This window comes from Lacerta agilis, chromosome Z (assembly GCF_009819535.1).
Source record: "Lacerta agilis isolate rLacAgi1 chromosome Z, rLacAgi1.pri, whole genome shotgun sequence".
In the NCBI taxonomy this organism is placed as follows: domain Eukaryota; kingdom Metazoa; phylum Chordata; class Lepidosauria; order Squamata; family Lacertidae; genus Lacerta; species Lacerta agilis.
The window spans coordinates 37,228,021-37,247,978 of record NC_046331.1 but is presented as its reverse complement, the minus strand read 5'-3'; the positions used below and the strand labels follow the sequence as shown (position 1 = coordinate 37,247,978).

The 19,958-nt window shown below is 44.7% G+C and overlaps 1 protein-coding gene across 1 annotated transcript; it reads left to right on the top strand.

Moving 5' to 3' along the window:
* Positions 1 to 6,434: 6,434 nt before the first annotated feature.
* Positions 6,435 to 19,772, top strand: SLC25A43 (solute carrier family 25 member 43). The gene is made up of 5 exons (XM_033137617.1): positions 6,435 to 6,789; positions 7,730 to 7,971; positions 9,405 to 9,577; positions 18,868 to 19,002; positions 19,444 to 19,772. Exons 1-5 carry the CDS (start codon positions 6,518 to 6,520, stop codon positions 19,618 to 19,620), a joined length of 999 nt encoding a protein of 332 aa, XP_032993508.1. The 5' UTR covers positions 6,435 to 6,517; the 3' UTR covers positions 19,621 to 19,772.
* The last annotated feature ends 186 nt before the right edge of the window (positions 19,773 to 19,958 follow it).

The window sequence follows — 19,958 nt, the reverse complement described above, 5'->3', positions numbered from 1 at the left end:
TTCTTTATAAAAGGGACCCACAAATATTTTTCCTGCCAGAAACACACAAAGCCGATTGAAAAAAAATAGGTTTTATTTAGTCATGGGTGAGACAAATGTTCAGAGCAAGAGGTTCAAGCTAAGGAAGAGGTATAGGCATATTAATACACACATTACTTAATTTCCTAACTACTAAAGCACTGAGAGATGTAAATGGAAGACTTGTATATGTTGAAGGGATTTTTAATGGAATGCCTAAGATAACATAAAAGGGACGTGGGTGGTGCTGTGGGTTAAACCACAGAGCCTAGGGCTTGCTGATCAGAAGGTCAGCACTTCGAATCCCCACGACGGGGTGAGCTCCCGTTGCTCAGTCCCTGCCCCTGCCCACCTAGCAGTTCAAAAGCACATCAAAATGCAAGTAGATAAATAGGTACCGCTCCGGCAGGAAGGTAAACGGCGTTTCCGTGTGCTGTTCTGGTTCACCAGATGCGGCTTTGTCGTGCTGGCCACATGACCCAGAAGCTGTACGCCGGCTCCCTCGGCCAATAGAGCAAGATGAACGCCGCAACCCCAGAGTCGGACACAACTGGACCTAATGGTCAGGGGTCCCTTTACCTTTAAGGTAACATTGGCATCTGTCTATGTACCAAATAGTGGTCAGTTTCCTGCAAAATAACTTTGGGTAGAGCTGCTAGGGATTTAATAATTGACAGTGACCTTAATTGGAACATAAAAGGATTATCATAAGCATTTGGCTGATTCTGCTTAGAAAAAGAAATGTTTTAAAGTGCACTGGGACTTTAAAAAGGCAGATACAGTAGCGGTTGAAACTCTCAAGACTGCTACAAGAGTTGCGATTAAGAGTCATATGCTGAGAGACACATGAACCCAGGGGAAACCAGTCAGTTTTCAGCTCACAATCTAGATTTAACTTCTGCCTCACTTTTGAATGCAGTGCAAGGGACACAGACAGGAGACATTAAAATAACAGAACATGCACCAGTCTCTGCAAAATTTGACTTTGCTCCAGTGTGGTACTTCTCAGCCCACTTCTCATAGCAAATCAGCTGATTAGGGTAAAGTTTACAAAAACACTAGCAAAAAATTTTAAAAGAAAATAATACTGGAGGAATAAGCTCCTGTTTTTTGTGGGGAAACTATGAAGACAGTCATGAGTGGTGCTTATATCCAGATAAAATTAAACAAATAACACAGAATGGAGAGAGAAAATAACCATTAGAACAGGAAATCTCCCTTTTAGAACAACTACACAGAGGAAGAGGATCAAAGGGCATATTTTAAAAGCTACAAATAAAATGGAAAGAATTAGAAACTATAGAAGCAGAGAAAATGATACAGGTGTTATATTTAAAAGAAAAAAATATGAATGGGGGAAGGAATCAAAACTCTTAGCAAACAGATTACAGAGAAAAAAAGAAATAAAACAATCATAACTGGTATAAAAAGCAAAAACAAGAGAAAAAGCATTTTCTACCAAAATAATCCGTAAAGAATTTAAGGAGCTCTAAATGATTCTTGCAACAACTTTGTGAGATAGTCCCGTATTCTTATCCCCAAGATGCATTAAGTAGTGCTGGCAAATAGTTGCCTACCAAACGCTGTCCAATAAGCTCATTAGTGAAGAAAAATATAAAGCACATGCATGTCTTGTCAACAGACCACTCTGCAGCATACAAGCTTTCTCTGTATAGCAGTGTTTTTCAACCTTTTTTGGGCAAAGGCACACTTGTTTCATGAAAAAAATCACGAGGCACACCACCATTAGGAAATGTTAAAAAATTTAACTCTGTGCCTATATTGACTATATATAAAGTAATTTTCCCACGGCACACCAGGCAACATCTCGCGGAACACTAGTGTGCTGCGGAACAGTGGTTGAAAAACACTGCTGTATAGAATCTACCTTACTAGAAATAATAGGGCAGTTCTGAAAGACCTAGCAGCTTAAAAAAAAAAATCCAATTTTTAAAAGTTGCAGAAATCCAAGTACATCCAGATTACTTAATAACCTAACAGCAGCAGGTTATAGCTGAAATGGAGGTTCTCAGAGAACCAACATCTGCATATATATCAGATATAGCAAAGCATTTCAATAGTGGGGCAGGTGGTTTTATAGTCAAGCTGATGGGACTCTGTTCATCTCTGGAGTAAAGACCTTTCTTGCTCTCTGCATCATTCTGGCATACACTTGTCTTTTTCTTTAAAAATAAAAATAAAATCTAATGATTTTCCAAAAACAAAAGAACAACAATACAAAAACAAAACAAAACAAATCGACTTCCCTCTAATCCCTTCTCTGGTTCCATATCTTTCAGGATGCAAACATGGCAAACCCAGAAGTCGAAACAAAATAGAAAATTCTTTCCAGTAGCACCTTAGAGACCAACTGAGTTTGTTCTAGGTATGAGCTTTCGTGTGCATGCACACTTCTTCAGATAGCACACGAAAGCTCATACCAAGAACAAACTCAGTTGGTCTCTAAGGTGCTACTGGAAAGAATTTTCTATTTTGTTTCAACTATGGCAGACCAACACGGCTACCCACCTGTAACTGAAACCCAGAAGTATTTCTCTGACTGGAGCTCCAGAACAGATCCTATGCGCAACCGGAGGTACCACTGTATTTGTCAACATGCTGCATGTCCATTGTTAAATTTATCACGTATTTAAATCACCTATATGAATTTAAGGAAGAGTGGAAGGTGTTTATTGCATATATACAGAAGCAATGTACACAGGTTAATACATTAGCAGGGTTTTAAGTTTACTTTAATTTTACAATGAATGGATAGTAGGTGAAATAGGTGAATAGCTGGCAAACACTTGTCTTCACCTTCTCAGGGAAAGCCAGGATAGTTGCACCAGGCCAGCTGCAGGTGGCACTATTGTCTTAGGAATGCTGCTGAACCAAAATCTAGTTTAACTAAGTTGAAAGAACTTTCCCCAGGTTTGGTCTTCCACTGAATCCATAAATAATTACTTGTTTTGATTTACCTTTACCTTTACCATTCACAACTACCTCCTCAAGCTTCAGTAGTTTGTTGGTGTAGTGCCAAAATTGTTGCCAGTTGCCAGGTCACAGTGACCTTCAAACACTGACCATGAGACCTGAGGTGCAAAATAAGGGCAGCATGTCTCGCACTATAGCAGATTTTTCCTAACAGCAATTAAGGAAACCTCAACATCTCCTAGTTGCTGCAACAAGCTCCCCTACCCCCTGGTCACCCAAAACCAAAAGAGGCATGAAAAGGACAAAGGAGAGTTGGTAAAAGCCCTGGAGAGGAGGAGAAATAGACAGCTGTGGGGAGGCAGGGCCTTTCAGTCTTCACAACTAATCAAAGGGGCAGAGCCTACCAGCAATGATCTCCTGTGTTCATTAGGCCCAACAGTCCACCAAGTCTGTGCTGTTTGTGCTCTTGCTAAAAAAAGGGTTAACTCCAACTTGCATGGTGTGATTTACTGCTAGCTCGCTCCTGATATGCAGGCACACCAAAGTGAACAGGAATTGCTTAATTGCCCTGGCAATGTGGACAGCACAGAAGAGCAACATTATTCTGGAATGTGCTGCTGGAATTGGAGCAAGGAAGATTCTAACCCGTTTTCTTCAATGTTGCTGATCTGTCCTGTTCTCTGGTATTTGCAGGGTCTCTTCCCTTTGAGGCCAACCTGTGCCTAATCTGTACCACTTAAGAATGTAGGTAGTGCAGACATTCATCTCACTTAAGCCTCTGGTGCATGTTGAAGTTTTACAGTTGTTGTGCATCCTTTTTTTTTTTTAGTAGCAGAATGTATTTAAGAGAGACAATATGGTACAGTGGTTAGAGTGTTGGACTAGGGCCTGGGAGACCAGGGTTCAAATCCCCGCTAAGCTCAATGTGTGACCTTGGGCTAGTACCTGCCTCTCAGCCTAACCTACCTTGGGGTTGTTGTTGAGAAGATGAAAGGGGGAGGAAGAGAACCACGCACACACCCTTGAGCTCTTTGGAGAAAAGGCTTGATATAAATGTATAAATGTATGTGTTATATATATATATATATATACACACACACACACACACACACACACACACACACACACACACACATATACATATATATAAAATAAATATGTGTCGCTCTCTGGTTGTGAGGGTGTGTGAGACTACACACACATATTTGTATGATACACCTACATCAGCACATCCTGATGCCTTCATGAGCCCCAGCTGCATCAAAACATCTCTCCCCATAGGTGCCAACTCCATGGGGCTTTGGGTGCCCAATCACCCACAAAATTCCCCCATGAAGGGACCAGGCATCCACAAATTTTTGTGCCAGGGCCATGCATGCTGCATGGCACCCACGGCCCTGGGCACCCATGGTCGTGGGGCCAAGTGGCACCCCTGTTTCTCCCATGTCAGTCTCTACAGCCACAGCAGATGCTGTAACTTTCCCCAACGGTTTAACTCCGGCCACAAGCTGTGCACTCTCCCGTTGTCTCCAGAGAAAGATGAATACCAACCAGGATGTGTGTGTATATGTGTGTTTGTGTAGTGACATTCTTAGTGTAACAGGATCTCCCCTATTTGCTGCCAGACCCCTCTGGCATCAGTGTCCCCACCTTCAGCTCCGTCGCGGCTGTGGGTGCTGGACAGGGATGTCTTTACCATTGGGAGTAGTGGCGCAGTAAGCCAGGGCACCAAGCAGTGGAGGGCGCCAGGCAGAGAGTCCGGGCAGCGGAGAGCAGGGAGGTAAGCAAGACGGAGCAGGGGTTGGAGGCACCTTTGGAGGCACTAGGACCCTGTTCTGCTCTGCAGCGCCAGGATCATCCCTCATCCCCGCCCCCACACTTGATTGATCTCCCAGCTGCAAGAACAATGGACTGAGTCTACCGAAACCTTATTATCTTGTTAACTCTATCATAACCTGGATGAAATGTAACCAGTCAATTTGGACTTTAGGGGAAAGCCTCAAAACTTTGAAAATTCATATAAAATCACCGAATTGCTTCATTCCAACGTCATTTAATACCCTTGGCCAAGGACTTCAAACCCCGTCAGTTCCTGCCATGATCCTTCAGGCATGCAGTCACATACTCAAGCTCTCCTGGGCACCCCCCCCCCCCCGTTGCCACTGCGGAGCGCTCCTTCTGTTCACTGGGTCTCTCCTGGTGAATGGGGCTAGGGCCACAGGGCACACACCAAACTTTCTGTGGGATGACCGCCCCTGGAATGGCAGTGACTGTCACAGAGAAGCCCATTTATTTATTTCTTGGGAGTATTTTAATCATTGTATCACAGAACTGGACGGTTGGAAGGGACCCCTGAGGGTCCTCTAGACCAACCCCTCCAGTGCAGGAATCACAGCACAAGCATCTCCCACAAAACAAATTTGCTCCATCTTCCCTGTGAACAGCCCTTCAGATACAACAGAATAGCAGAACCATTCACAGAGTTGGAAGGGAACCACCAGGGTCATCTAGTCCAACCCCCTGCAATGCAGGAATCTTTTGCCCAACATGGGGCTTGAAACCACAACCCTGAGATTAAGAGTCTCATGCTTTACTGACAGGTATATCTACGTTCAGCATTTTTTTCTCATTTTGGTGCCAGGTTAAGCTATGCCAGGGGTAGGCAACCTAAGGCCCATGGGCTGGATGCTGCCCAATCGCCTTCTCAATCCGGCCTGTGGATGGTCTGGGAATCAGTGTGTTTTTACATGAGTAGAATGTGTCCTTTTATTTAAAATGCATCTCTGGGTTATTTGTGAGGCCTGCCTAGTGTTTTTACATGAGTATAATGTGTGTTTTTATTTAAATGCATCTCTGGGTTATTTGTGGGGCATAGGAATTGGTTCATTTCCCCCCACAAAATATAGTGCAGCCCACCACATGGTTCTGAGGGATGGTGGACCGGCCCACGGCTGGAAAAGGTTGCTGACCCCTGAGCTATGCCATTTTGCTTGGACAATTTAAGACCAGGAGTGACTTGTCAGATTTTGGCTGGCCCACATGCATCTGAGATTATATGTGTTTATATAGGTGCACTGTTAATAAATGAGCAGCTAAAAAAATTTGTTTCTGTTTCTTTTCCTAAGCAGAGATAATGTGTAAGCGTGGTGTCAGCTCCCCCAAAAAAGGTCAACAACTTTGGGGTCCCCCCTTAGAAAAGGTCGACAACTCTGGGAAAGGGGGGGGGGCGCTGGAGGGATCTTTACACCACGGCACCAGATATGCTTAAGACGGCCCTGTCGCTGGAACAAACTCCCTGAGCCACCCGCGCTCTCTCCTGTCTCTGAGCCGCGCGCTCCGGGCTCCTGGGCACGGACAATCGGGCATCAGCCACCTGCCTCGACCCCTCCACTCTCAAAGGGTCAGCTCTCCCTCCCCTTCCCGTCTCCAGACCAAGTTGGCACCGCCCCGCGACGGCCTTGCGTAGCGCACACAGGGGCTGGACTGCCGGGTATGCGTCGCTATGCGTCCTCCTCGCTAGTTGCCCGGCCCGCAGCGGGCATGGTGCAGCCGCCGCCCGGGCGGCATGGCGACCTGGAAGCGGGACAGTCGGCTCACCGCTCTTCAGAGGCTCAGCTGCGCCGGGCTGGCCGGGGCGCTGAGCCACAGCCTGACGGCGCCTCTGGAAGTTTTCACCGTCCTGGCCCAAGTTGGCACTCGCCACTCGCGGCGAGGGCTCTGGGAGACGGGGCGCAGTTTATGCAAGGCCGAAGGCATTGGGGCCCTCTGGAAGGGCAACCTCACCGCCTGTTTGCGCCTCTTTCCCTACAGCGCCCTACAACTGGCCTCCTACCGCAGGTAAGCTGGGGTGAGAGACCCCCTCGGCTTTGGGACCCAAACAGTTGATACCAAAGCAATGGCGTGGCGCGGGGACACGGCTCTCCAAGGGTTAATAATTCCTGCAGTTCGTTGTGGCTGCCCAGCTTTTTTCCAGTTCTACAGGCACTTGGGAGGGGAGGGGACTCCAGTAAACTTCAGTCTTGTTTTCACCTAACTACGACTAAGCTCTGTTGAACACAGTGAAACTTTCTGGAGGTGTTTGTTTTTTAACTGTCTCACTATGAAGCCTAAAAGATAAAATATGATTAATTGTCCACAAAATGTATTTTCCATGCAGAAAGTGGGTTCCAAACTTTAATTATAAACTGCATTCTGTGCCCAAAAACAGAACTCATTTCCTCCCTTTGGTTTTGAATCAAATAATAGGATGAAGGTTTCCTGTATTTCCCCCAGTGGTGGGAGCTAGATGTAGCTTCTGAGGTGTGGTGCTGAAGAGAGAGCTGTAAATCAAGTCTGATTTCTTTTAAAAGAAAGACAGAAATAAATTAAACCTGTTTTAGATAATCTTAGGCAGCTGGGTTTTTTTTGCCTTCTGTTAGCCAGACTTAACACATGCGTAGTAGGCATGCCACTTTTGTGTTGGAAGAGAAGTTCTCCTTATTTCAGACTTAAGCTAATCAGGAATTCATCAGAACTGAAACTTGCATTGAACGGAAAGTTCACAGAAGGCCTTTTTGATTATTGTCTGGGGTGGGGAGGCCAAACTACAAAGGTACAAGGCAAGAGACACTGAGAAAATGAAACAAATGAGGGGGAAAGCCATGGTTTCTTTGGTTAACTTATGGTTTGTTAAACAGTGGCTTAAACAAACCATGATTTAGTGTTACAAATGAATCACTGACTTTATCTATGTTGTGTATCTGACTTGTGATGTCCCCACCCCCATATATCATACTAGGTTTGTCTTGCTGTTTGTGGATGATTTGGGCCACATCTCCCAGTGGGGTTCCATCATGGCGGGAAGTTTGGCTGGCATGGTGGCTGCTGTTGCAACATACCCAACTGAAGTCGTCAAAACCCGTCTCATTGTACAGAACCGGTTGGAGCCCTCCTACAAAGGAATTCTGCATGCTTTGTACATGATTTATCATCAAGAAGGTGTCGCTGCACTTTACCGTGGTGTTTCACTGTCAGTATTAGGTATCGTGAGACTGCATTCTTTTTCCTATAACATTGGGGTTGGAATGGTGACTGAAAGTCGGTGCTTTTTAGTTATTTTACTTGCAGTATTTTCTGTGCCACCTGTTTTCTGGGCAGCTTCTAACAAAAAGACGTTAAAATACAGCTGTCAGTTCAATCAATAAAACAATAAAAGGCAGCATTGAATTTTGAAATGCAATAAGACAAGCCCCCTTTTTTTTAATCGGTTGCGTCAGATCTCAGTCTATTGCCTGCAAAACTGTATTGGCAATGTGCTGTTAACTTCGTTCTCAGTCATGCATCCTCCCCAAAATTTTGTGAGGAGATCCAATTCTGATTTTACAGATGGGGGATCATGATTGAGAGGCATAAGTTTTCCCATGACCAAATGTAGCAAGGAAGAAAGAGGCAATGCAGACAATCTGCAATACAGATTCTGATTTGACCCAACAGCAGATACTATACAGTGGTACCTCTGGTTGCGGATGGGATCCATTCCGGAGGTTCAGACAGATCCCGAGGTTACCACAACCTGAGGACCGCTTCTGCGCATGTGCGCGTGGCGAAACCCAGTCAAATACTTCTGGGTTTGCCACTTTCGCGTCCTGAAGTTTACGTAACCAGAGGATTACGTAACCGGAGGTACTACTGTATACGGTTTTTAAAAGACCCATTCAATTGCCAGTGATGACCTTGGTGCCTCACCTACTTTCGCTTTTATAGTCCAAATGTTTTAGAAGACCCAAGTATATCCCAAAATAATATTTGCACCTTACATTGTGCCAAGTTCTGTAGTACAATGCTTTTCTGTTTTACCCTTAACAAAAATGCAATCAGACTTTGGAGTTATTGACATTTCCAGGACAGTCAACACATGTTAATCAGCAGCTTCTGCTACAAAAGAGCATCAGAAGAGTCCTGTTGGATCAAACCAAAGTCTTATGTAGTCTAGCATTCTGTTCTCACTGTGGCCAACCAAATGATTATGGGAAGCCCCAAAAGCAGCTCCTGGGTGCAAACACAACTTCATATGTTTCCATTTTCTGGAAGCAGAAATTATTGCAGGAGAAAGATATTCCCATCATACGCAGGGCCGGCACGTCCATTTAGGCGAACTAGGCTTGGGCGGGACAGGCTAGCAGCAGCTTCTCGCTACAGCTGAGAAACTGCTGCTTGCCTCTCCACCACCCCCACCTCCCGCTAAAGCAGGCTTGGGCGGGGGGGGGGGGGGCAGAAGGTGGTTCGCCTAGGGCGCTAGAAGCCCTAGCACTGGTCCTGATCATACCCTGCTTTGCAAACTTCTCAGAGGCATCTGATTGGCCAGCGATAGCAGATGGGATGTTGAGCTAGGTGGTTTCTTGATCTGAACCGGCATAGCAATTTGTATCAGTAAGCACCTAACAACTTCTTTGCTTGCTTGCTTTTCATGACAGGTGCTATCCCGTTTTCCATTGGCTCTTTCCTCGTTTACACACATCTGGATAAAATCTGGGGTCAGCCCAGCATCCGCTTCACTCCTGTGCAGAACTTTGTGAATGGTTGCCTGGCTGCTGGAGTTGCACAGTCACTTTCTTTCCCTTTTGAAACAGTCAAGAGGAAAATGCAGGTATGGAATTTAGGGCTACCCTATTCCTCTAGAACTGGGGTATGCAACACACACCAGCCTCTTGCTCAGGTGTTGCCAACCTTTGGTGGGGGCCTGTAGGCACATTTGCAAAAGCTCTTGCGGGCACCACACCCCCACAACCAAGCACATGCTGCAATCTATTCTGAAGACTACAGCAGAATGCTTCTTTCACACCTAATTTCATTGGAGGGGAGGGAGAGGATCCTGTTGGCATCAGGGAAGGTCCATGGCAACCTCGGCTCTAGTGGCATAGGCAGCGGAAACGTTGTGGCGTATTGGGAGCAAGAGGGCCCATAGACAAGGCGATCACACCTCTTCTGGGCTGCACTGTTGTCTGCTTAAAGGACGGGAGGGAAAATCATACCTGGGACTGTGTGCATATGTTTAGCACTATGTGCTAGATTCTGGAACTAGAAGGTAGATGTATTGGTAGACCTTTGAGTTGTTTGCAGGGGATCATCCAGGTTTTCTGATTTGACTGATCCAACCGGCAGGTTTTATCTCAGAGTCTCAGTATTTCTTAGCTGTAAAATGGGGATCTATTTATTTAACAATTTCTTTACCACTCGATTAGAACAAAAGCTCTTGAGTGGTTTACAAGAAAAAAATATCAATAAAAGCAGTTAAACTCAAGTAGTTAAAATGCAATTAAAACCAGCTGTAAACTTAAAAAGAGTTTAAAGCACATCAACATATATGTGTTTGGATAGGCTTGCCTTAAGAAAATTGTATAGTTCATAACTTGCTGTGCCTTAAATTTGCAAGTGCAAACACCCCTCACATGCCACTGCTGTGTCTTGCCTTGAGTCAATCACTTATCTCTCATCATCAATGTTCCTTGCCTATAAATAACATGAGTATTAACTGGCAGCCCCTTTGACCAGTTTTAGAGCTTTGTGATAGAATCCCTAGTCTGTAATAAATCAGAGGTAGTTTTGTATTTGTATATGCAGTTTATCCAAGTGTATGATTCATGGACAACAGCAGAAAGTTGGCACAACCATTTTGCATCTGTAGCCCAGCTGTTGAGCCTTGGGGTTCTAGTAACGAGCAAAGCAGACCGCCACCATTGCACTAGGATGGTACCAGTCCTTACATTTGCCATGTGGCATCTTTGCCGCAAAGGAATTGTTGCTTTACAGCAAGGTTGGAGAACCTGCAGCCTTCTGGGTGTTGTTGGACTGCGGCTCCCATCATCCCCTACCATTGGCCATTCTGCCTGGGGCTGATGGGAGCTGGAGTCCAGCAACATCTGGAAGGCTGCAATTTGCTTGCCCCTGAGTAATTGTACCTGTGTTGTTTCATACATGAAAACCAATGAAAAACAGCCTGGGAAGGAGGGCTTGTGGGAGACATTGCAATGGAGGGGAAGATCAAGCACACCCTGTTCCATCCACCAGTTTCCCCCTGCAGATGCTCTAACTGCACATTAATTTATAGATTTGGAAGCTTGTTATAGGAAAGCAGGGAGGTTCTTCATATTGCCATTGGTGCATCTAGCTCAATATTGTCCTCACGGACTGGCAGTGCCTCTTGTATCCCTACCTGAGGATGCCAGGTATTTAGTCTGAAACTTTCTGCATGCAAAGCAGGTGCTCCACTCCCAAGTTATGGCCCTTTCTTGTCCACTGCATTTGCCTTGTAACATGTAGTTCTGCCCTTAGCTATACAGCTGGCGAAGGAGAAATGTTAGGTCATTTTGAGCTACTAGGTGGTGCTGTTCCTCCACAATACACTTCCAGCTCAGGATGATTCCTGCAGCCTCCAACATTTCCTCTCTGGTCTTTCTGCCTGGATTTACGGATCTCCTTTAAAACCTTTTCCCCCCTTTTGAACTTGGGCTATTTTACACTAACAATGCAGCATTGCACACACTTAACTTGGAGTAAGACCCATTGAATTAACTGGGACTTAATTCTCGCTAAATATGCATAGAACTGAGATACTTGTTAAGTTGCTTCTTTCTTCATTTTAAAAGCATCCTTTAAAAAAATGTAAATTTGCAGCATCTTCTTTGTTGTTCACCCTAACTGTATCCCTTTGTCTCCCTCTTTCCCTTTGCTCCTGGTTGACCTATTAGCGAACTAAAAGGTATAGTATGCATGTTTGGGCATGGGTCCTCGTGGCTTAGAGTAAAAATGCAGATGCTGGGTAGGTTTCTTTTTGCTAAAATGCTGCTGAATTTTAGAAAGAAAGGGGGGAGCAAGAGAGTACTAAAGCATAAGGCAAAGATGACTTTTCATAACGCTTTCCATTTTTAGCAAATGTGAAAGGCTTAGAATTTTCTACATAAGTGCAACATTTGGAAGGCCCTTTTACAGATCCTTATATCCTTCCTTTGCACTGTGACCAAACAAACCAAGAAGCCTTCAATTAACCATAGTTGCCCAGTTTGTCCAGACTGGGAAACTGTGGTTTCCCAAGGCCACATGGCTCAATGGTAAGGGATCTGCTTTCTATGCACAAGGTCCCAGGCATCTTCAGGTAGTGCTGGGAGAGACTTCTGCCTGAAACTGTGGAGAGCTGCTGCCAGTCAGTGTTGACAGTACTGAGCTAGGTGGACCAGTGCTGTGACTCGGCACAAGGCAGCTTCCCCTGTTCCATATAATTGCTGGCTTTGGATCAAGCCTAGATCTTAAATTGTGGCTTGAAGTTGGTTTCTTATGTGCTGAAGCTGCTAACCATAGATTCCTTGTTTGGGTAAAAGCTATGGTTACCGTAATAAAACGTTTCATGTTTTCTAATTACATTTTGAGTGAAGGGAGATGCTAAGGGGCTTCATGCATTGGGGAAAGACTCGCTTTATTAAGCAGATATACGATTGTCTGAAGCAAATGCACAATGGGTCAGCGCATCTTGCTGTTAACCAGAAGTTTGGTGGTTCAAGCCCACCCAGGGATAGCTGTGGGCAGGATTCCTGCATTGCAGGGGGTTGGACTCAATGACCCTTGAGGTACCTTCCAACTCTACAATTATATGATTCTGTGAAACGTATGATTGTCTGAAGCAGCTGAAGTACTACTCATTTATTTATTATATCCACCCCTCCATCCTTTCTCAAATGAGCGAAGAACAGCATGCAAGACTCCTCCCCATTCCTACCCCCCTCCCCATTTCATCAGCATAACAACCTTGTGAGGTAGACTAGACTGAAAGAAAAATAGCAACTGGCCCAAGGTGAGCTTTACGGCCAGCAGATATTTGGATCCTGGTCTCCATCCCTCTACAATGCCACCTTGACAGTTTATAATTGTCGCAATTTAAATAAAAAGAAAGGGAAACCTATTCATATATTTAGAAGATTTATGTGCTACTCTTCATAGCACATACACCAGAGCGGTTCGCAAAATAGATCAATAATTAAATAGTAATAATAAAATCTACAATAACAGAAGTAGGCAATCCCTGGCACCAAAACATGTGGAGGGAATACTTTAAATCAGGGGTGGATAATTTGTGCCCTCCAGATGTAGTTTTGGGATTACAACTACCCTAATCTCGAACTATTGACCATGCTTAGCTATAGTTGAAGGGAACAGGAATCTGCGTGTGTGCAGAAAGTAGCCTAGTGTACAAAGTTAAAAGTCACACTTGTTGCTCCACCTACATTTGCCTGTGGCCCCGTCCACTATTGGCATGCGGCCCTTGGGAGGTTATATAGAAGGGAATGTGGCCCTTAGCTGCAAAAGTTCCCACCTATGCCTTGTATCATCCCTAGAACCTGAGATGATATATCAGAACACACACACACACCCCTCATTTACAGAAGCTTTCTGGACTGGTTGCCTCGAGACAGATATTATTTACCCTGTGGGACTGGCTTGGCAGTAGATTAATGACAGACAAAAGAAAGCTGTTCCTCGCACAGTGCATACTGTACTTTTATGGAGTCCGCTGCAGTGAAAGCCACTTGCCTTACAGACATTTCAGGCTCAACAGGTTCATGGAGATGAGCAACTGTTAGCCCTGACAAGTGGGCCCTGTAACAAAATGCTGCAGTGTGGAGTGCAGTTCTCCCTTCCACTCCAGTTTTCTCCTCCCTTGAAAATTCTACGACCACTGAGTTCATAGGCCTGGTTTAGTTTGGGAGCAGGGGTGTGTGCTCCTTAACAAGCTGTACACTCGTACAGTTATTCACATGTAATATTCAGCGAGTGCTGTGCTCTCCCCCCCCCCGGAGGTACTCAAGGGTATGTAGTACCAGCACCTCTTTTTCCTAAAAGAAAAGCACTAGCTAAAAGTGTGGCACTTACTGTAACAACTTCATGGTGAGTACTGGCACCTTTTTCCCCTAGAAGGAAAGCACTGAACAAGTGTATAGTTCGCGTGCCTGGGTACCCAACATTCAAGCTGTACACGTGCACAGTTACTTAGCCACATTGAATTCAGTGGGCTCACTGCTAAGCAGATGTGTATAGCATTGCACTACATGTCATTTTCCTATCTATTCCCTTGTTCCTGTTTCCATAAAGCTCATAGTCAGGATCCCACAAAGGAACTGATTTGTGATGGCTTAGGACAGTCAGAAGGAGTCTCAGGCTAGGCCGGAGAAAGTATAACTTGTGGAATTGTTTGGCAGAGCTCCTGCACCTTTAGAAGCTGAGTAGAAGAGGGAAGCAACACCTGCTGAAATCCCCTCTCGTGAACAGCTGCTAAAAGTGCAGGAGATATCCCCACTTTGCCATCTGGTCCTCCTGTAATGGAATTCGCTACCCCAAGATCTGCCACTGGCCATTAGCTACAGTGACTTTCATAGCACAGTCCTATAGAAGCAAGCCCCACTGTGTTATCCCTTAGTAAGTGTTTGTAGGAATGATTTCTTGGTAGGAGTACAAGTCTACCAGATGGCTGCGATAGCTAAAAACGGATATCCTCAGAAGAAGGATTGGAACCTCAGAACAGAACCCTGAAACATTAGATCAAATTCCGATATCTGGCAACCCCAGACCTTGTTCTCACCTTGGGTGGCCTGCTGCAAAAGAAGACAGGTGCTCTTACACCTTTATGTAGGAAACATCATTTTACCAGGTACACAAAATTCCCCTCATTTGCACTACTATTAAAAGCCTTGTTCTTTCTGGACACCCTAGTATCAACCAGCAAAGGAAGTTGTATCAACTTCTAATGTTTGCAAACCCCCCCACTGGATGCCTGAATTAATCCACCACCAGCAGAGAGTCCCATTGTCCCAACCTAGTCCAATGCAGAAACCGTGCCTGATTCTAAAACTGTTTCCCTCTAGGGACATAACTGTGTCAGTTTCCCAGGCCCTTCCTTTGGGCAAAAGTAATAAGCACATCCCCAGACATGCAGAATTTCAAGTGCTTCATTGAAGCCTTGACTGAGGGCTGCAAGATTTGAGGTCGGGCTTCATTCAGCCTGGAAGTATTTAGATATCCCCAATCGTCCGTGTTAACCTAGCCCTTGAAAGGATTCTGTGTTCTTATTTTAGATTTCAGATTAAGTGAAATAAACGCCCCGAGTACTTCTGTGCCACTTCTTTTCCTAATCCCTTATTAGCAAGGCTGGCACATACCACACTCCTAGGCTTTCTCACTGAAAATATAATTTCATAGAATTCCTGCAGGGCAACTTTCTGTACCCTGGAAAGATCCATAAGAACCTGTGTCTTTATTTCTTAATTCATTTCTATATCTCTTGGGTTTGGGTTGGTGAATTATATGTTTTTTAAAAAAAATCAATGCATATATTAGTTGCATTATTATTTTATTTACTTACGGGGTATGGGGGGGTTAACCTTGCTTTGGAAGCAAAGGGACTGATATTGAGGCCATGGTAAAGGGGATTAAAAAAATAAAAATAAAATTGCAATCCATTAATCAATTAAAAAGCAGATACTAAATCCAGTCAAAACTCTTCTGTCCAGTTGAAGAGTGCTTCTCCGTAACGGAACCATGTCCTGGAGGGTTCAGCTTTCAGTAAACAAAGTGAAGCAGCCAAGAACTTAAAATATGAGAGTGGAAGCATCTCATGTATCATCACAAGGCATCCATCCGACAGAGAGGATCACTTTAGGCTTATCACTGTTAAGAAGTTGTCTGAGGTCTGACTTAACACAGAACATGGGGCATAGAGAATGCTTTTCCCTTGTGAACCCTCCAGATATGCCTGGGTAGTTGAATCTCTGTTGTGCTAGTGTTAACATGTGAATTTAAATGTAACCTAGGTAGGCTGAAAGCATTCCTGCACAGGCTGGGTCTGCAGATGCAACAGAAGGAAATGGTAACGAGGCAGGTGTTTGAATTGCTTGTACTACTTCAGGTTGCAAGTCGGATATACTACTTTTGAATGCTGCCATTTTGTTGTTTTAAGGCCCTGCAAGCAGAAATTAACACATCTGTGAATTTTATCCGCAGTGCTGGTATTCTGTTTGCAATGAGTTTTTTAACCTGCAGTCCGAAGTGGTGTGATTTATCCTGTTGAATCATTCTTCTTGAGTTTAAACCAGTCCTAATTCATTGTAAGAAAACGAACTTGTTTCCTCTATGCGTGAAAGACAGTTTCCGAGCTGAACCTGCAGCGCTAGTGTCTCTTTGTACTTTCAAAGTTTCTTGCAAATTCCCTCTAATGCTGAAGAATGAGGAAAGGAAATGAGTTCTGCCCTTATGGCTTAACTTGTAGGTCTTGGCGGATATCTCACACAGTGCCTTGCAGACATCGCTTAGCATAACATTTATCTGGGAACTAAGCCAGAGAGAGAGTGAGATGCAGAATTGCCTTGCTGGAAGCACAGAACTTGTGGTCGTTTCCCTTCACTGTGGCTGGAGCAGTGATTTCCAAACCTGAGCCAGGGCACAGACATATGTCCCAAGAGTATTGCCAGTGTGGTATAAGCAATAAATTAACTAACTAACTAACTAACTAAATAACTAGTTGTATGCAAGTTATGCAGTTATAAAAGTGATAAGTATTAGTATAAATATACAAAACTGTGTACAAGCTATGTATATGATATAAGCATAAGAGCACTTTCATTGATACAAACTTTTGTATATATATAATTCATAAACGTTGTATATTTTTGTTTAAATTATAATTATGAGAAAACTTAATAAAAATTATGTGTAAAAAAAATAACTAAATAAATAACTAAATCAGAGGTGGCCCTCCAAATGTTGCTGGACTACAACTTCCCAGCATTCCTTGCTCTTGGCCATGCTGGTTGGGGTTGATAGGAGTTGCAGTCCAATTCTACTTAAACACATATATACACACACAGAGAGAGAGACTCTTTGCTGTTAGGAAAGCTATGGGGAAATGCATTTAAGAGTGTGTGAAAGAACGGAAGACATGTAAAGACCCTCCAAACAAAACAGAACAAGTGCTTATTGCAGATGCTCAATGAAGATTGGACCTAGCCTGACCACTGGATAATGTGCAAGCAAATTGGGATGATTGCTGAATAAATAGGTCATCTGGAGATTCCCTGACCAGGCATGTATTGGATTGCGCTGTAGGCCTGCAGTTCTAAACATACTTCCTAAGGCGTTTTCCCCATTGAAACCAGTGAGACTTGGAAGCAAACATGTCTTGAATTACTCCATGATAATGTAGCTGTTCAGCGTAGAATACTAGCAGGAATGAATGAATGAATGACAAAAGTATACTTTAGGTTAAAAGCACACTTAGCAGATGAGTTTATAAGTGAATAGTATGGCATTGCTTGGCATTGTATTTTTCATGTGTCTGTGTAATTTATACCAAGGGTGGGAACCTGTGATCCTCCAAACGTTGGACTCCAGCTCCCATCATCTGCAGCCAACACAGCCCATGAAGGGCTATATCTCAGTGACAGAACACATGCTTTGCACATAAAGGGACCCATGTTCAATATCTGGCATCTCTGGGTAGAGCTGGGAATGCCAGTTGGTGCAGAGACAGAGAACCTAAAGTCCCCCAGATGCTGATGGACTCAAGCTTCCATCAGCCCTAGCCAGCAGGTCAAATGGCCAGAGACGCTGGGAGTTGTAGTCCAACAACATCTGGAGGACACCAGTTTCCCACCTCTGGTGTAGACAAGACTGAAATACCTGGATCAGTGGTTTGATACAGCAGCTTCCTATGATCTGTGATAATTGGAGTCCAGTAACATTTGGAGAAGGGACACAGGTGGTGCTGTGGTCTAAACCACAGAGCATAGGGCTTGCTGATCAGAAGGTTGGCGGTTCGAATCCCTGCGTTGGGGTGAGCTCCCATTGCTCAGTCCCAGCTCCTGCCAACCTAGTAGTTCAAAAGCACATCAAAGTGCAAGTAGATAAATAGGTACCGCTCTGCCGGGAGGTAAACAGCGTTTCCGTGCGCTGCTCTGGTTCACCAGAAGCGGCTTAGTCATGCTGGCCACATGACCTGGAGGCTGTATGCTGGCTCCCTTGGCCAGTAAAGTGAGATGAGCACCACAACCCCAGAGTCGGACACGACTGGACCTAACAGTTAGGGGTCCCTTTACCTTTTTAACATTTGGAGAGCTGCGGGTTTGCCACCCATAGTTTAGGCAAATAGGATCAGGTATACTGCTGTGCAGAATGACCCCCCCCCCCCCAATATTTCCTCTCCTTGTCTTTGTATTGGTGCAAGGCTGAAATTCAAACGCCTGGATCTTATGTCCAAAATCCATAAGGTAAGGCAGCAGCAATACTAACACTGCAATCTCCTCTGTGCACTTAATGCGGAAGTGCAAGGCCCATTTAATTCAATGGGACTTCTGTGCAGATATTCTGTATATATGTTTTTGCTGCTAGGCTGCATTCTTGAGTGCAGTTAAGTGAGAGTAAGCCCCATGGAAAACAGCACAACTTGCTTCTGAGTAGACATGCATCAGAGTGCAGTGTTGGTGACTTAAGGGCACTTGAAAACCATCACTGTTTTGGGGTGGGATTCAGTCGCATACCAGCAAATGCAGCTTGTGCAACTGCAGCCATAGTAGTGCTCTTGCAAAGCAAACCCACTTCCCTTTTTGCAACAAAGGAAGTGATGATAAATTGTGGGATAAGACTTGCTTTGATGCAAAGTCATATAACCTCTGCTCAAACAAATCAGAGCAAATGTTCAATTCGTCGCATAACCTGCCTGCAAACTTTGTGCAATCAAATTCAGACGACTGCTCAAGAAGTAGGACACCCAGAAGTGACCTTAGGCTGCAACCATTTCCCCACTAACCTTACTAGGACTTACTTCTAAGCAGACATGGCTAGGTTTCTGCTGAAAGGGTTTCAGAACTTTAAAATGGTGATGTGTTCTCTCCCGAGCAGGCTCAGAGTCCTTTCCTCCCACACCACGGAGGGGTTGATGTCCATTTTGAAGGCATGGTGGACTGTTTTAAGCAAACGATGAAGACAAAAGGGGTGCTCGCCCTTTGGAATGGACTCACTGCTAACTTACTCAGGGTATGTATTAAAGCACCTGTTGTTCAATACCACTGGAGGTCTGATTTATTGTGCTCCTAATTAGGAATTTATTCTTTTTTCCTCCTGTGAGAATTTAACCATGAGATGTTGATGTAAATTGAGGATTGCATGCAGTTTTTTAAAGCTGCCATTCTTTGTAGATTCAATAATTTTCAAGGTTCTCTCCTTCCCTCTTTTATCTTCCCAACAACCCTGTGAGGTAGGTTAGGCTGATCTAAGATGACTTCACTGCGGTCACCCAGTGAGTGGGGATTTGAACCCAGGTCTCCCAGTTCTAATGGTCCACCATTCTAACCACTGCACCACACTGCCTCTCCATGAATAAACATGCTCAGGCTTTTCCCCCATAGTAGGGTTGAAGACTGGATAATGAAAGTATGTGACTATTTATGTGTGTTTGTTTGCTTTCTCTCTAAACAGATTGTTCCTTATTTTGGAGTCATGTTCAGCACTTTTGAATTCTGTCGTCGCGTCTGCCTGTATCGAAATGGTTACATTGATTCCCCTCTGACCTACAAGCTAACTCCAGGTGTGGACCAGAGTTTAAAGCCTAAAGAACTGCAAGAATTTAAATTACTTGGAAGAAGACGCTTTTAAGCCTCAGGATGCATTTTCTGCAAAGCAATACTAGGTCAACGCTGCAAAATAAGACACTGGTTTACTACCAGCTAACTAGCCCTCAGTTTAATAGCATGTGACTTTTTCCTTAAAATGCCTCTTATTGATAAAATTAGGCCCAAACTACTGAATGGGCCACCAGGGGCGTCGTAGGGTGGGGGCGGTGGGGGCGGTCCGCCCCTGGTGCCGCCCCTAGGCGGGTGTGTGCAGTGCTGCTGCTCCCGGGGTGACGGAGGGAGCGGCGGCGCGTCCCACCACTCCCATGCGCCGCCGCTCCCTCCGTCACCCCGGGAGCAGCAGCGCTGCACGGACAAGGC

Coding starts and splice junctions, on each gene's coding strand:
- SLC25A43 (XM_033137617.1), top strand. CDS start 6,518: ATGGCGACCTGGAAGCGGGACAGTCGGCTCACCGCTCTTCAGAGGCTC. Junction 6,790..7,729: donor CAACTGGCCTCCTACCGCAG/GTAAGCTGGGGT, acceptor ATATCATACTAG/GTTTGTCTTGCTGTTTGTGG. Junction 9,578..18,867: donor CAGTCAAGAGGAAAATGCAG/GTATGGAATTTA, acceptor TCTCCCGAGCAG/GCTCAGAGTCCTTTCCTCCC.